Genomic DNA, 18,703 nt, shown 5'->3' with positions numbered 1-18,703 from the left:
TGGTATTTGTATAAAATGTTTACTTTTGAGGCTTTTGGTTTTGTTTCTATGAAGTAATTTAAAGTTGTTATTCAAGTTGTTCTACAAACTATTTTTTTTGATCTAAAAACCAAATTTTTTAAATAAAATTATTTTTAATTTCTACAAAACCTAGGACAAATACTTAATTTTGTTTTTGTTTGATACTAATTTGAATAGTATGTACATTTATTGTTTTGCCTAAAGTATAATTGTTAAAACTATTCCGTAACTATTTATAGTTCTTCTGAAACTAGTTTTAAAAGTTTTACAAAAAGTAAGTGGAAAATTTACTTTAGCTCAGTCGCTGAATGTTCTTTATTAAGTGACCACCACTAAGATAATTTTGTTATTTTTGAAACAAGCAAAAAAAAAATTGTAACTGTAAGTTAAAATACTTTGCTAAAAAATCTAAACGTTTTATTAATATAAATCAGTTTTTAAATGACTTGAATTCTACAATATTCATTTTAGCTCAATGAAAAAAAATATTCGAAGCTATAAAATATAATCTATTGAGTTTAAAAAAAAAGAATTTCAAATTTTTAGTTTTTGTTTAACTTTTAAAAACTTTTATTACTAGCTATCAAACATGAAAGTTAACTCTGACTAAAATTTTTACAACGAATTGAATTAAATTTTGTAAGTTCGATGTAAGGATTTTTTTCTTTATTTTTTACTCTCGTGCAAGCATAATGCTGCAAAAACTAAATCAAGTATGCAATAAACTGTGCAAAAGTTATGTTTTTACCGATTTTGTTTTTTAAACTAGACACGTAGAAAATGTGATAAAGCGATATGCTTTTAAAGTTTTTAGTTTCTTAATTACAAAGTCCATAAAATAAAACAAAAGAAGCTAATTTTCAAAAACAATGAAATTTTTGGGATAATACTTTATTTGCTTTAGGTTAAATTATATATTTTGAAATTCACAAACTAGTTTGTTAAGTCTGCTACATAGAGCTTAAAACTTTCAAAATGTATTTAAAAACAATAAAAACTTACAAAGTCCTAAATAAACTTATAATTGTTTAGTTATAAATAATATTTTTTGTTTAAGATATACAAAATATTTATTAGTTTTAAAGTATTTACTACTTGAAAATGCTTTAAAGGTTACAACAAAAAATTAGTTACTAAGATAACTGTAAACTTTACAATCAACTAAACACTCTTAACGGTCGTAAAACTTAGTTTTTTTAATAACTAAGCTGTGTTTGTTTTACTGATACTTACGCTAATTATCAAGTAAGAAATCTTCAGAAATTTTATTGCTTTTACGCCTGCACTTAATTTTTACGAAGAGATTTTAAAAACTGATTTAACTAGACGTTCAAATATACTGCTTATTATATTTATTATTATATATAATATTAAAAGTATATTGCTTAATAATTTCTAAATGTTCACATAAAACTTTTTAAAGGAATCTGTTTAATGATAATAGTAAAACTTAGTTTAAAAACGACTTATGTATATGTATAACAACTACTAAAATTGTTTTGTTTATAGCTGAAAAATTAGACTACAAAAATAGCTGCTAAAATATTTAAGAAACTCGTAAAATATTTTTACACTCTAAATATCTTTTTTTTTTTGTTTTATCAACAAATCGTTTAAACTAATTAGTCTAAAAATATTTGATAATAATATAGTATTTAAAATAAAATTTGATTTGCCTTTTATTTCTAAATACTATATGCTAAACTTTTATATGGTATTAAATTAAAAGTCTGTATAGATAACTTTGAATTTAGTTCCAAAGTATTTCAAAAACTTAGAGTTTCTAGGTAACTAACATACAGTAATACTACTATTTAGTACAACTTTCTAGCACTAACTGATAATTTTTTTCTGTGTTAACTAATTAATAGGAAAATAACTGTATTTACGTTGTATTTTTTTTTTCAATTTTATTTGTACAAAACGTTAGTTTTTAAGCGGTTATAATTCGGCAAAACTGTGGTGATACATCGGTTTTACATGCAATTATTTTCTATGCAGTACTTAAAATTTTTATAGGATTTATTATATAACATAACTATTTTTTCAAAATAGTCAGCCGTTTATTTATCTAATGGAAAAAAGTGTAAACATTTCAGTGAGATTTTACTTTTTAAATACTTTGTAAAACAAACTAACTATTCTTTACATAAAAATAATTTATATTTTTTTTTGTAATAAAGTTTAGAATTTGTAAAAAAATTTTAATAGTATTTTTCTTAACTAAGCTTAAAAAACGTTTATATAGAAATAAGTACCTTCGTAAGCATTTATAAAAACACAGTTAAATTTGGATCGGCCTAAAGTTTTTATAAAACAAATGTACCAAAAAAATAAATAAACAAGTATAAAACTATAAAAGATAACAATGTTTTACAACAAAATAAGAAGCAAATATGAATGTTTAGCAAGCAATGCTAAATCGTTTTATTCAAATAAAAAAAGAAAACTCCTTAGTATTTAGATAACACTTAAAATGTGTTTTTGAACGATCAAGTTTATCTTAATTTTTTGCTTAAGTTATTTGCTTATTAGAGTTTTTATTCAATAAACTATACTTAATTCACACGTGTATTACTGTTTTATTCTCCACTTAACTTTAACTACTTAATTTCTTTAGGGAATCCTTAAGTACATAAACGAATTCATTTATTAAAACTTAATAAGAAGGTCATTAAGTAGTTGTTGCTTAGCAAGGTAATGAAAGATTAACACAGAAGTTTGTAAACTAAACAATAAAGCGAAGCTTGCTATTTTATTATACTTGACAATGTCGTAATTTTATTTTTGTCACCAAAATCTTGTAGTGAATGAAATATTAAATTTGCACTATAATCATTACTTAAGTTAATCAATAGTAACTTTGTTATATTGATTAACTTACTAAACGTTAATAAACTCTATTAGAATGAATAAATATTTCTAACATTTGATAAACATCAAAAAAGTTGTATAAAACATTTAACATACTAAACTTAAATACTAATTAGTTTACGATAGGCTATAAATTTATAATTAAAATTTCATTCATACTGTTTAAAAACAAACTATCAAAAAACTAAGAACGCATGAGTATGGATAAGGTATTAATATAAGGTACGAATAAGAACAAAAGTACATGTTATTTGTATAAAATTACAAATAAACAAGTATCAACAATTCAAGATATTAGTTTATGAAACTTTAAAGTTTCTAAATAAATAGCGATAGTTTTTTATAAGTCATGAACCACTTGCATAATTTAAGTACAAATAACAGGTTTAAAAAAAAAAACATTGTTAATTTAATCGTTAAAAACCAAAATAAGTTTTTAAGTAAAAAGTTATGATTAAACACTTTAGTAAAACTATGCGAACTAAAGCTAAGTGTGTACATAAATAACAATTAATCTTACTTAGCAGCATTTTAAAATAAATTAAATTAAAAAAACCTTAATTAAACGCTTAAAGTATTTCAATAAATTTAACGTTTTAATTTGGCCAACTTCATCAAGTTTTATTGTGCTTATGATTTTTATTTAGATCTTTAACACTTTCGATGTTAAATATTTCTTTATAAACATCCTCCAAAGACGCAATTTTGACTTTTTGTTTGTTGCTCTTTAAGAACTTCAAAAGTCTTTGTTTTAGATTTTGTATCCAATTTAAATCTTTATTTGTTTTTCGACCTGTGATAAATATATGTCCTTAATGTTGTAAGAAACTTAAAAATTCAATTTTTGAAAATCGAAAACTAAAAGCAAATATATATATTAAACTAATAGTAATAATTTTATATGTACTATATAGAAAGCGTAAAAGATAATAAACTTACTTTTACAACACAGTAGTTTTATGTTGTGTAAGGAAAGGTACTGAAAATTTGTCACAATAGTGCCATCAATTTTCACTGGAGGTACAAAATACAAATTTTCCTTCTCGACCTCAATAAACTGTACCGGTTTTGGAAAACTAGACAGTAGTGATTGTCTAAACAAGTTATTTATTATTTAATTTGTTTATCAAAATTAAATCTTATAACTTGAAAAAATAAATATTTATACTCTAATAATGTTATATTCGCGTATAACTTGTATTGTTTTGTAAAAACTTAATTACCAAAACCATTACAGTAAAAAGATGTTACTATGAACAATTATAATTTTCTTTTTTTTTATTTTAATTTTATCTATTCAAATTAATACCTCGAATCAGTTTCAGTTTTCTTTAACCGCACGTGCTTGGAAAAACTCATATTGTTTTTTTCAGAAAAAAACTTTTTTGATTCTTTAGTTTTTTGTTAGTTGTTTGTTTGATTGCTATTTTGTACAAAATAAAACCTTTATACTATTATAAACTTTCTAATGAAAAAAAAAACGAAATTAAATTAATTATGTAGCCTATGAAGACTTTTATGCAAAAATATCAATTGTTAACCTCATTAATTTTAAAATCTTGTTAACAAGCTTAGTAAAGCAATGTACACTTTTTAACAGTCATATATCTTTTTACAAAGAACTTTTTGAAAATTGTAAAATGTACAATTTTATATTAAAGTAACAAATCATTTCACACATTTAATCTTTTCATTTTGTTTGTTTACAACTTGTTATTTTGATATTTTTTTTGTAAATTTCTGTTTAAAAAACAAATTTAAAGATTTGTAAAACTAAATTAGTTTTTAAATAAATTATTGTTATATTAAACAATATGATAATTTAGTTAAACTAATTATTTTTGTACCAATTTTAAGTTTAAATGATTAAACTTTAAATTATATTATAACAGCAAAAAACGAATACTGCTCTAAATAAATTTATTTTGCATTACTTTTAAACATAACATTATTAATCAAAACTGAAACTTTTTATCAGTTATTCACAAAAGACAAGTAAAAATTAAAAAAAAAACTCATCTTAATAAAATATAATTCATCTAAATAAAATAAAAATGCTACTGTCTTAACTCAAGATTACCAGCTAAACTTGAGCTTAAAATGAATTATTCATAATACATAAGTGTGTCTCATAAATCAACTAAATAAAAATTTTATAACACTGTAAAGCTCTGAAAAGTTTTAGTACAACTTCGAACAAAAGTTAGTTGTTAAAAAAATTTATTTAAACATTTTCTATTTGTTCTTATCTTCAAAAAGTTCTTTAAAAAGTGTTTTGTTGAGATTATCTGTTTTCAAATATAACATATTTGAAATGCGTTTTATTTACAGTAGATATAGTTTAAAAAACTATAATACTGTGTACTTTGTAAACTTGTGATACAAGTGATTAGACAACATAAGTTTTTTAATATCTGTTTACTTATGTCTCTAAGTAAACAGTAAAAAAGCCTAAATTTTCAAAAGGGGAAATTTTGTTTAAGTTTTGTGGCAGTCTGGTATTCTAATTCAAACTTTGAGAGAAATTAACTTGAATAGCTGTTGAACTTTGAAACTTTATACGTCACCAGATACTTGTTAGCATGAATTCGGAACAATTAATCACGTGTAATGATTTTTAAACCGGATTGTTAGTCATCAAAAGTTTTTAGTACTTATTTTGTTACAAATTGTGCACAAAATATATATTAAGGTTTAAGCACAAGAATAAGCCAGAACAAGTTTTATTTATTATAAAACAGTAGATAATTGAACTTTTTTAAATTCAAGAAAACAAGTGCTGTTTAGTTTTAACAGTTAATAATTGCTTGAATGCCTTAGTAACAAAATGCTTAAAACATAAATGATAAGAAATATTTAAAAGAAACAAAATAACATACTTAATCATTAACATAAAATCATAAATTTTGTTAGAGAGTTTAGTAGCTTTTAAACGCACGCTCAAACTTTGTACTTTTTGTCAATTTTTCAAATAAGTTGTTTTCTTGTTCAACTACTAAAAATGTTTTCCATAGTTTATTAGTTTTATTTAAATAAACTTTCTTTTATTTACATTTAGAGCTTTTTTAGAACTACATAACTTTTATTATTATTGTTTTATGAAATCTTAGGAACTGGAAAATCTGGGTATGAAAGACTATTTAAAACTATTAGACAAAAGTAAAAGACTTTTTTGTATAAATTATACTTTTTCATTATAGATAGAGACATACAAATGTATTAAATATAGTACGGAATAAAAAAAAAAACTAACTCAACAACAGAAAATAAATATTACCCAATAATAAACTTATAATTAAGTCTAGTCAACAGTTTTTTTTTGAAAACTAAGTACAAAGAACCCTCGTTCTGGAATTTATTCTATGTAATACAAGCTAAAAATGTTACTAAATACTTAAAATAACAACAAAAATTTTGTACTAAATATAACAGTTTAAAAGTAGGATTTCAAAAATTAAACATTTCTGAAAATTGTAAAACTAAATAAATGGAATTTGAATTTTTAATATTTTTTTTTGGATTTCTAAATGCAAGTATTTTATTGTTTTCAACACAAAACAGCAATAATCAACTGTTAATGACACCTTTGTTAATAAAAAGTAATAAAATACTCATTTAACACAGACCAAATTGAAAAGTGTCTATTAAAGCATTTTTTGCATTAGTTTTTTATTTCTGTACTAACACATTTTTATTCTATATTGTATTTAAAATTTTAAATTCACTATTTAAAAAATAAGTGTTGACTTGAACAAATATAAAATTTATAATTACGTCTCATGCTAAAAAAAAGAATAGAAATTAAAAATCTTAGAAATACAAACAGAAAAACAATGCTTAAACAAAAAACAACGAGCAACTGATTCTGATTTAAACATAATCAAAAATAAACCATTACTGTTTAACTAAAAAGTAATAAGTATTACAACTTTGTTAAAAGCTTAGCAATAAGCAAGCTATACTTTTCTCATTTTGTCAAAGTTTTGTTTATTTGTATAAACACCCCATGATGTTATTAAAACATTTTTGATAAACCAAAGTACACTTTTGTTGTTTAAATAGTAACTGTTTTACAAATCAAGGTTTTCGAAAATTTTAAACTGTAAGCATAAACATTATTATAAGTGATATATTTAAAACAGTTAAGTTTAAACCTTTTATAAGTGTTAAGAAATGAAAGTATATTTTAGTTGTTCTACTAAAACTAAATAAACTCAAAAATATTAAAACATTCAAAAAAATATAACAATTGTCTACATTACTTTATTTAAAGTGGCTGAAGATAAGTTTTTATAATTAGCCTACATTATCTTTTAAATTAAGTGATGAAAAAACTATTAAAATCAAAAGCCTGATCTATATTCATAAACACAGTATCAGTATTTCAATTATTTAACTTGTAACATTGAACTTTTTTAAAGTAGTTTGAGTAGTCTAAATTAGTCAAATCTACAAATGAAAGTTAACTTTTTGTTAAACAATTATGTCTGCAACTAGTACTTTGCAAAACATCGTTATTCTTTGACAAGAGCTTTTAAAGCTTTACTTTTGTTCTGCGGTCAGCAAAGTCCTGCTTGAACTTTTTTATCCCTCTAGTTAAAACTTTTCTATTTTGTAAATTTTTGTGTGTATTGTGTCAAGTGCATAGCTTCTGATACACTTAGAAACTTTTAAACAAAAGACTACATATTGTAAGAAAAATTATTTATTTGTTTAAAAAAAAATCAAGTTAATCTGGCAAGAAAAAAGTCCTTTTCCAAAAACTAGATTCTAGTGTTTTAACATCAAAAAAATAACAACAAAATGTAAACTGCTATATATTTTATCAACATAAACTTATTAACAAAATACTTTACTACTAAAACTGTAAAACTAGAACAAGTCAGCTTATAATAACCTTGTTGATATAACTGTTTATTACTTTAACTAATAAAATATTTTCAATGAAATGAACTTTTATTAAAACATATTTACTATTTTATTAAAACTCTTTTTGATGAAATACTTGATTGGCCTTTGCGCTTAAGTATTTTTTCATAGCTTTGTTTTGTTTGATAACCATATAAACATAATAATTTTAATTATTAACTTTCTAATGTTTTGTCGCATTAAATAACCTTACTCACTTAAATATTAGTTACAAGTGTTATTATTTCTATCAATTTATAATGTTGTTTTTTTAAAATTTTGTAAATAATTAGTTGTCTTAAAACTCAAATATATTGTTACAATAATCAACTAACTATAAGGATAGACATTAACACAGATTTTTTGCTTTTGTAAAAACAATAAACTCTGAAGTTTGTAAAAAAAAATTATATGTAATGTACTAAAAAATATAAGTAAAAACAAAAACAATAAAATTAATAAATAAGGAATAGGGTAAGAACATAACCTTATTCAATCTTATAAATATACTTTTTAAATTTCAAGTTATTCATTTTCTAAAGTTTATGATCGATTGATAGTTTACAGAAAATGTTTTCAAAGTATCTACTCTCTCCTAATTTTTCAATAAGAAACAAATATGATATGACTTGCTTTTAAAAAAAAACAGTACATGATTGAATTGACACAAAGTTAAGAGAAATTACAAAACAAATAAAGTGTTTCATTTTAATTGTAAACATATTCATTACATCACTAAGCAAATAGAATGTTATAGAAGTTTAAAAAATTATTGATTGCAAATATGTAGCGTTTAATTTACTAAAATATAACTCTATAACGCGTTTAAGTATTAATGATTTATATGTAAGTATTGTTATATAGTAACTTTATACTATTTCAAACTAAATTGCCTGTAAATATTTTTAAAGCTGATTTAATTTTATATAACTTTAATAAATGTATATAGAAGATAGTCCTAATTTTGTTCTGTACTATTTGTAGTTTTGGTTAAATGTTTTATCTTGTTGTTACTTTTAAATGTTAGTTTTAATCATAAACCAAACTTTTATTAATTATATTTTGATTTTTATATCTTAAACTTATTTTGTAATAACTTAAGTTTTCTTTAGAATACTAAATGTTGCTGTTCACAATATATTTTCATTTTCATATTTTATATGACTTTAGATGAATTTAGCCACAAACTTATGTTTTGTAGTAGGTTTCTTTTTAAACTTTAAGACAGTAAAATATTTTCTAAGAATTGTAAGACATAATACCTGTATATACTATTACTAATTTACAAAAGAATTATAAGTTTTATTGTTATGAAATGTTTATGTTTTTCCCACAGTTAAAAACAAAGCTACTTATTATAAAAAAATTAACTTCCAAAAATGATTTTAGGATATATTTTTTACTAATTAATTATAATTAAGCAAACTTATCTATTGTTTTGTTTGTTAGAAAATTTTATTTTATTAATTTCTGTTTTGCATTCAAAAGTTGTTTTGTTAAGGCCAAAGTAGTTTGTATAAGTAGATTTCTTATCTAAAGTTTCTTATTATTATACTTACTGATAAGCATCTAGTTGATTTTGCTATGAGCTAACATTATTGAATAGTAATATTTGTATTGTCGAAAATACAGAAAAATAAAACTTAGTTATAAAATTCAGTCTTTTACGTAAGTATACTTTAAAACTTTTTGCATTTAATACACGTTACAGTTTTAAAACATTTAAAAATAGACAAATTATGCGAAAAATTCCACTTAATCAGCATTAAGGTTGTAAACTTGACATAATTAAACAATTAATCAAGCTAATTATAACTTACTATATGCTAAAATACATTACATTTTATAAAATAAAATTTAATATATAACTTTAAACCACTTGAATTTAAAGTTGACTAGTTAAAATTTAAACAAAAAGTTTACTAGTTAAATTATGTACAAAATTTAAATTTTGTTAACATAACAATGTTTCACTAGCTTAAACCAAACTAATCGATGTCATAAGTTTCATAAAATTTTATTCAGATAGAAATAGATTCTATTTAAACAAGATTTTATTCAATTGATGATCTTATTTGATTTTTTTTCAAACGAGTAAAACATCATTTTTGTTAACAATATTTTAAATTTCGAGTTGATCATTCTCCTTATGATTCAATTAAGAACTTTTATTGTGGTATATAAAGTAAAAAACACACAGATTAAGTGAACTACTTATATTACATAAAGTTAGAATACATTACATTAGCATTTTTTACTAACTACTTCAAAATAGTATTTTATTACTAAAAAAACTTATTAATTTTATACATTTAGGATTTGTAGCAGTTTTAGATTATGAAAACAATCAAAATGGCTTAAAATAAAAGTATAAATTTGTTAAGAATACAAAAATTTGTTTTCATAAAATATACATTTGGTTACACGAGGCGAGTAAGTTTTACAACAAAAAAATATAACTAAATATTTAGCACGTCTGTACGAGCTCTTTACAACTAAAAACTACATAATTAACATAAATAAAACCTTTATTATATTCCAAAATATAGAAAAACACACATCGAAACAACTAATGATATTTTTAGTGAACGTATACTATTTTCATTTCTTAATAAAAGTCCTATTTAATCCACTCTCTTCCTTAAAACTTAAACTGTACACCCGTATGCTAGGAATGAAACTAACTTGGAATTCCAAGATTAAATTAGTCAATTTAACGTATCAAGTTATACATGGAAAACAGTTTTTGGCTTAACTATAAACTAACTTTGTTTTGATCGCATTCTTTACATATTGGATACTGGGTTATTCTTAAAATTACAAAAATTGGAATATTTGAAAATATTAAACATCATATTTTTTTGTTTATACATATATATACATTATCTAGTATGATATACATTACACACATACTACTTTAGCATTTTTTTATAATAAATATAGTAGAATACTTTGAACTACTTAATTGATAAAAAGCAAGACTGTTTTACTTGTGTTAAATAAAAGTCATTGTTTAATTTTAGTTTATTTTTAAGTACGTATTTTTTATGAAGATATGTCAGTACATAAAACTCATAATTTTGAGTATAACTTTTTTTTTTGATCTTAAGTACTCTTTTGTAATATTCACTGGGTTTTAATGGATTTATTTAAAGAAAAAAACAAAAACTTTATAGTTTTCTGCTAAAACTTTAACTTATTTGAAACTTTATACAAACTTCAAAAATTAGTTATTCAAACTTTTTATACGTTTTTTCGAAAACTCTGTTTTCGTCTGTAAGTGTACTAAAAAGTAAGTATAGTATATAAATATATTATTTAACACAAAAGTTTTAACTTTCTCAAACACTTACAAAAACTTTTATTCAAACGGTTATTACAGCTTACTGCAAGTGCATCTCGATTTTAGGCGGTAAACAGCAATTATGAGAGTAAAAGAAGTAAAAAGAAGCTATTTGGCAATGGCAATGCAACAAAAATCATTTGTTTAAGTGCTGATTGTAATTTTTGTTTCTGTAATTTTGTATTTCTGGAAATTAAAATAGGTTAATATTAGAGAGATTGATATATACTTTGTTTTTTAGATAAAAACTAATTGCAAAAGTTGTTTTATTAAACATACTTAGGTTTTTTTTTTGTGAATATGAGTTTTATTTGTTTATAGCAGTTAAATTAAAAAACCTCAAAAGCAAAAATAATGTGGTATTCTAGCTTAATTTAGAAAATAAAACAACTTTAAAACTTTTAATTTCAGAACTTGTGTTTTAGTTAAAATCATGTTCAGATTTAGATCAAAAATATCTTCTACTATACTAAAATAGTAATATGGATTTCAGTAAAATGTTTTAGCTAAGAGCAACTTTCACTCAAAAAAATAAGAAAAAAAGGTTGTAAAAGCTGTTCTGTTCTTACACTACGTTAATGAGTTTTATTAAAAAATATTTTTTGATTCAATTCTAGGAAACAAACTTGTATAAACTGTGAACAATATTTTATTAAAAAAATTTTTTTATTTAAAAACCATTAACCTATATAAAAACTCATCATGTGTTTAGAAATGGTTCTAAAAGTATTAAAGTTTTTACACTGTAATGTTTATAACCAGTTTTAAAATTAAACTTAAAACTTAATAGAAAAGTAAAAATATATTATAGTTTCGTAAAATTCAATAAAAGATGATTTTTTTAAAGATAAACATTAAAATCACATTAAGTTTTTGTGAATATCCAAATTGTCATTATCTTTAAAAATAGAGATTATACTTAAATATAGATATCTTAAAATATTTAAAAAAAAATCATCTAGTTTAAAGCAGATGTTTATCTCTTGAAACTTTTATATTTATATTTTACAAAAAAGTTTTTTTTTTGTTATCTCGAACACTAATTTCTAAATATTTCAAAATTTATTTGAATACTTTAATCTAACGATATATTGTAGTCTTCTATAATCTTAACTTAAATTTTATTTATAATTCAAACCACTTAAAAGCGGTTGCATTAAAAAAAAATTACATTTTTTAAGGAACAATGTTTGATTAAACTTAGTTAAGTTTAAAAACCAACAAATATAGAAATAAATGTAAATTTTTTGCTCTTTAAAAGTTTTAGTAGAATTAAAATCAATTTTATTTTCTTATCATAAGTAGTTGAACATTTTATTTTTCCTTTACATCATATTTGAAAAGTTTCAAAGTGTAATAGTTTTTCTTTTGTTTTTAATTTGAAACATAATTTTTTTCAAAATGCAATGTAAACGATTTAAAACAATTAACAAGTTAATACAACCATAATTAATAAACAAATTTATGTTTTGCAAAAACAAAAACGAAATAAAAGAAGGTTTTCAAAACTCACTTAACAGGAATGTTAAGTTTAGTAGACATCATATCTACACTACTTAAATATACTGTTACTTTTTTTGTTTTTTTAGTAACTGACGCCTTCTGATAGATAAAATCGCTTCTCATTAGGTGATATTGCCCTCTTTGGTAACCCTGGACTAAAGCAACACAGAAATTTTATTAGTTATAATTAAAATTCACTTATTAAAGAATCGTTAAACAATTTTACTTATTTATTTCACAAAAATTAAATTTTAGTATACTTGAAAAAATTCAAAGTTTTAAATGATTATCTAGTTAAAAAGTTTATCATCTAGCACAACCAATAATTAATAAACATTTTGTAATGTTTAACGCCTCAATTTTGGGTTACAAGTTTTTAATTGGTATCTATTTAAAATACAGCTTTTACGCTTTTTTAACGTGTATTGAAATATGAGTTAGGTGTAAACATGTTAAGAAAGTAAAAATTATGATATTTTAAATGAGTCACTTATAAAGAGCTAACTCTCGACTTTTTCATACAATCAAATGTTCTAATAAATTCAAACTCATAATACAGCAGTCAATAGATAACCAATTACTCCAAGTCTTACACGTGAACTTATAAGAATACCTCTTACATTTAAAAAATTACTAGTTAAAAATATAATCAAAATTTTTATTCGGTTTTACGCGAAACGTGTTTTATAGACTATGAAATATTTAAAAGCAAGCAATTTTTTTTACCAGAACTAAATGAAAAATAGATATACAATATAAAAATTTTTCATACTTAACGACTCATTTTTTCTAAACAGTAATAATGCTTTCACTAGCATTTTATTGTTTGTAAAAGAATGTAATACAAGGTCAAACAAGGTAGGAGTGTTCCTAACTTCCTAATACTTTGTTTGAGTTTAACATTTTTATTGTACTTTTGTAACTTTTTACAGTAAAACAATACCTGATCAAATAAAACGAGAGATTTTGTTTCCTTTAAAGCTGAGTAAACAAATTAAAAAAATTATTCATTTAAATACACTGTGTAAATATTGAAATAAATACCTTTTTTTTAATTACATTTACAATAAAAAAGGAAATAAAATGTTTATTAAAGTTTGGAGACAAGTATATAAAGTTAATTTAATAGTTACGATTTAAATACAGTGTGAAAAAAAATTGTGGTTTATAAGTGTTTCCTATAAACAAATATACATTTTATGGTCCAGTAAAGTAAACTGTTGTTTAATTTAAGGTTTTAATTAAAACTAAAAGTGATTGAAATTTATGTCATTAAACAACTAAATTTATTAAACTCTTGGCTTTATTTCATTTAACAAAATGTTTAAATTACCGCAAGCGCCATGCAAGGTGTTAAACATTGAAAAACGAGAGAACATCGAAGAAAAATGAGAGAAAAAAGTGAAAAAAGAGCTTTTTTTTTGTTCGCTCACACCAGAGCTCATAGTGGTTATAAGGTTTTAGTTCAGATGTACATTTGGTTGAGTGGTTTGAAGATTAAGCTTTGTTTTAATTAGCCTTTAAAAAGATTAATAAAGTTTTGATTTTTTCTTTGTTTTTATAGAAGTTTTTAGTTTTTAAAAAGAAAAAATTTGTGTTGTTCAAGTTTTGTTTCATTTTTACTGAGTTCTGGAATAAGTTAGAGAACAAGCTTAAAACGAATGTTAACTTTATGTTTTGTAGCTTGATACTATACATGTACTAAAAACATGTTATTGAATTAAAACATTGTAAATTAAACCATGTAAACACACTTTTAACTAATAATGTTTATGAATGAGTTGAACATTTAACACACCTTAATCAAGGTCAATAAAGACAAGTTAAAATACAAGTTTATAATTGATTGTATTTGACTATTTTATTTATAAAATGATAAAATGAAAATAAATTGTATTTTTGTAGTAGTTCTTTTTTTTGAAAGTAGTAATTAATTTATGTGTATATTAATTAAACTATTATGCAAAAAAGTTAACTTTTTTTTTAAACACTAAAACATTTTTCATAACTAAACAGACTTAATATTGTTTGCTATTTAAAACGTATTTTAGAAATATTAAGGTTTTTACAGACTTTTTATGAAGCGTTAAATAAGCTTTCTTTTCTTTAAACTTTCAAACATTGTAAAAATAGTTATATTAAAAATTAAAATATAAATAAATGAAAAACAAATTTTATAGTCTGTACATATTAAAACTTTTTCAATATGTTTATAAATACTTGGAGTTGAGTATAAAGTCTATAATCACATGTAAGAACAATGAAAATGTTTAGCGAACAAACAAGTTTTATAACTACAACAAACAATATTTGTAAACCATGTTCTGTATAATACTACGACTTTTCAGTTATTAATAGCTTTACCTTTTAAATTTACAAGTATTTTTTATAACAATATATTTTTATGCATTAAAACAATGAACAAGTAAATTTTAAATAGAACTTTTTTATGTCTAAATTATTTTGGAATAACATTAAAAATATCAATATAAATCAATTAATAATAATAACTAAACGACTTAAACATCTGAATAAATACTAAAGTATTTAATGTCTATGAAAACATTTAAATATATAATCGAAACACATTTAAAACTAAACACCAAAGCCAACTTACCGTGTGTTTATTGTTTTATTGCATTTTTCCACAAAAACAATGTTTACTCTCTCCATCATTACTAACTAAATACACAACAATGCGAGCAAGTCGAAAAGGTTTGGAGGAAAAGTGTTTAGTCGCCTAAGAAGTTTAGCCTAAAAAGCGCTGTTGTAAACCGCAAAACAATGGATTGACGCTCGGAAAGCTGTTTATATTGTTGTGAAAGAAAAACGTTTAAAATTGAAATATTTGTCTTTGTGAGTCATTACACTTGGAACGCATAATTAATTCTAATTCAAGGCGTTTTTGTTTGTTTAAAGGTGTCTGAGATTTTGATTTTTGTCAGTGTTCGACTTTTTGTCAAATTTGATGATGAAATATTGTAGCAGGTTTTAGTTGAGCTTTTTTAGATTTCACTACTGTGTTAAAAATTTCATGTTGTTTTTGTTTTATACATTTTTAGTTTATCTTGATGAATATACTTCTTTTATGATGTTTCAACAAAACTTTTACAAACTTAAGTGTTAGTTTATTTTTTTTATTTTGACTTTTTAAGGTTTTGTTTTTATTTAGGTAACTTCTATTTGAAGTAAAAAAAAAAAGGAAAAAAAAACTGTTTCAACCTAAAAAACTTGAAAAATTGCTTTATGTCTAGGTCAGTTATTCTAAAAAAAAACATTTGCACAAATACAAGTTTAGAATTAATCAAATGGTTACATGATCTTTGCCTTGTTTATTAAACTTGTGTTTATTAACGAAATTTATAAAACCAATTTAAATGTGTTTTTAGTTCCAAATTTACTGTATACTAAAAATTGCATTTCATCCATGTTTTTTCATATACATATTACAAAAGAAAAACACATTTTAAAAAGTTTGGCACCCAATTTAGTGCATAATTTAGATTTTGTACATATGTAATTTAGACTTGTCTTTAGTTTTTATCAGATAGTTATCAATAACTAAAAGAATAATTAATCAAACATTGATAAAGTGCTTTTAGCTTTATCTTAGTTATTTTTGACATCATTATTATTAATGTGTTTTATATTTTAAAAGGTTTCGTTCGGTAAAGTAAGTTGACAAATCGGTTGAACCTTATAATTTAATTTATTATAGTCATTTAGTTATAAAACAAAGCGACAAACAAAAACGAGCATTATATTTTTAAAACATTTTTTATTGTTTGTTTGATAATATTGAAAACTATAACTGAAGGTTAGTATTATGCATACTGAGCCTAATTTAAGCTAAGTAATATTTATAGTACTTAAAGTTAAGTTTCTTTTTTTATAATGGTAAAAGTATTTATCGATACCTAAACATAAAAACAACTACCAAATATTTTCTTACTTATCAAAAAACTAAAACCTAGTGATCAACAATTTTAAATAAAGGATTTGAATGATAAAAAAATAATAGATAGAGTTCAATTTAATTCAGTTAAATAAGTATTTTTTCTACTATTTTCAAAATAAAACAAATGTTTATGTACTGCTTTGGTTTATTACCTGGTTTCGGTGAGCGTTAGCTGACCTTGTCAAATAAATTCAAAACAGTAAATAACATTTAGACATTGGCAGTAATGTGAATCTGAACTCATTGATGCGTAAAAAAATAAATAAACATTAAGTATTCAAGTTTTAATGAAAATGCATAATTAGGTGAACTTAATATTGGTATTAATTAATAAATAAAAATAAAAATGTTAAAAAAAAAATACTATTTACTATTTTCATAAAAAAAACTGAAAAACTCACTTAAAACGTTGTAGTGTAATTTTTTGCTATTTTTTTATCGACAATGTACTAGTTCTTAAAAATTTTTCTTAAATTAGATAACTTTAAAGTTTTCACAAAGATAATTTCTAGTTTCAACAGAGCTTTAAAAAGTATTTTTCTTGTCAAGTTTTAGGAAAGTGTTTGAAACTTAAAATAATTTAATAATATGTTAATTTCTTCGAACAGATTTTTTATCTGTATTTTATTTTCAAACTGGAAAACAGTATGTGTTTCTGTAACAAAATACCAAAGAGACGAAAATGCCATAATAATAAACCTGCAAGCAGCAATACAAATACAACAAATATTCACACAAGGTTAGTTATAGGAAGAAAAGTATATATAAATAAATAACTTACCGACCGATAATAAGGGTTAGGTATAACAGAAATAGTAAAAATATATATATATAATAAATTAAAAATAAAGTGTATAAAATTTATACAAAAATTAAAAATAAATTTAATAAAAAATCATGCCTTGCAAAATTTTCTGCTCTTGCAAAAGTGTCTTCGTGCAGTGCAAAAGTGAGCCTTCGTGCAAAAGTATCTTCATGCAATTTTATCTTAGTGCAATTTTATTCCCTAGTGCAATTAAGACAGCTACCCATAAAACGTCTATCAAATGAATAGCAATTTTTTATTAAAAAAAATAGTCTTGAAGTATTAAGTTTTACTTTGTTGAAAATTTAAATTAACTGACAGAAAAGATTCCACATGCTCATCAACTCGTTCTCATTGCATTATTACGTCACAGCTACCGAAACCAGTGGAGTGTATCGAAGTTGAGATTGAAGATCATTATTTTGTACCTCCTGTAATAATAAATGGTGAAGTTGTGACAAGTTTCCAGTATTTGTCATTACACGACATTGATAAATACATCGATAATGAATGTAAGTTATTTATTAATTAATAACTACTAAATACTGTTTAATAAAAAATTAAATAAAAAATCAAAAAAAAAACTAGCATATAAATGAACAAATCAGTTCACAACTTTATTATCTTTGCAGTTACTTTTTTGTAATAATATTATGAATAACTTTTAAAGTGTTGTACAGAATATTGAAAGAATCTTTTTAGCAGGTGTTTACAAGAAAAACAAAAAACTTCGACACAAAATATCACAGAAACTAAACGAGCTTTTTGTCGACTGTGTGAACAACAACCGTAAAGAAAACACAAAGTGTTTGTCCTTGGACGACCTCTACAAAGAAACGTTCAAGGTGGACAGTGTCAAAGACCTGTACAAAAACAGTTCAAATAAAAAGTACAACCACACTATTTGACATTCTCTTAAAATTTCCCGTAAAAACTGTAAAATATTCCGACTTGTGTTAAAGTAAACAAGGTGTTTTTAACAAATCAATGTTAAACATTTTAAATGCTGCCTAAACAGTTTGGTTATTAATTTTGAGTTACATTTTATTTTCTAGGTAAAACATTTGCTATAACTTTTTTGTTTCGTCTTTTAATCTATAAGGTAAAGCTGTTAATATTATCCGTGTATATTATAGCTTATTTGTTTTACTGTTAATATTCTATTTATTTTTAAAAATGACAATAGTAAACATTTTTAAATGAATTCTAAGGTTTTTATTTACTTTATAAAAGTTTAAAAAGCAAAATGTTTGACATTCTTAGCGTCGTATTGTATTTTTTCCATTTTGAA

General features: G+C 22.6%; 2 protein-coding genes across 3 annotated transcripts; one reads left to right on the top strand and one right to left on the bottom strand.

Moving 5' to 3' along the window:
• Positions 1-3,494: 3,494 nt before the first annotated feature.
• On the bottom strand, positions 3,495-4,276 carry LOC145839467 (uncharacterized). The gene is made up of 3 exons (XM_082947036.1): positions 4,205-4,276; positions 3,835-3,989; positions 3,495-3,688 (listed from the first exon to the last, which is right to left on the bottom strand). Exons 1-3 carry the CDS (start codon positions 4,252-4,254, stop codon positions 3,510-3,512), a joined length of 384 nt encoding a protein of 127 aa, XP_082803162.1. The 5' UTR covers positions 4,255-4,276; the 3' UTR covers positions 3,495-3,509.
• A 12,943-nt stretch (positions 4,277-17,219) lies between these two features.
• On the top strand, positions 17,220-18,580 carry LOC145839377 (uncharacterized). Of its 2 annotated transcripts, none has more exons than XM_082946955.1 (3): positions 17,220-17,346; positions 17,734-17,924; positions 18,118-18,580. In XM_082946955.1, the coding sequence occupies exons 1-3, from the start codon at positions 17,255-17,257 to the stop codon at positions 18,318-18,320; spliced, it is 486 nt and encodes a 161-aa protein (XP_082803081.1). In that variant the 5' UTR covers positions 17,220-17,254; the 3' UTR covers positions 18,321-18,580. The 2 variants fall into 2 exon arrangements, with proteins under 2 accessions (XP_082803081.1, XP_082803080.1); XM_082946954.1 differs by having other exon boundaries at positions 18,115-18,580.
• Positions 18,581-18,703: the final 123 nt, after the last annotated feature.

The sequence above is a fragment of the Thalia democratica genome, chromosome 6, assembly GCF_965202585.1.
Source record: "Thalia democratica chromosome 6, ktThaDemo2.hap1.1, whole genome shotgun sequence".
Classification (NCBI taxonomy): Eukaryota; Metazoa; Chordata; class Thaliacea; order Salpida; family Salpidae; genus Thalia; species Thalia democratica.
This window is presented reverse-complemented; position numbering and strand designations above follow the sequence as displayed.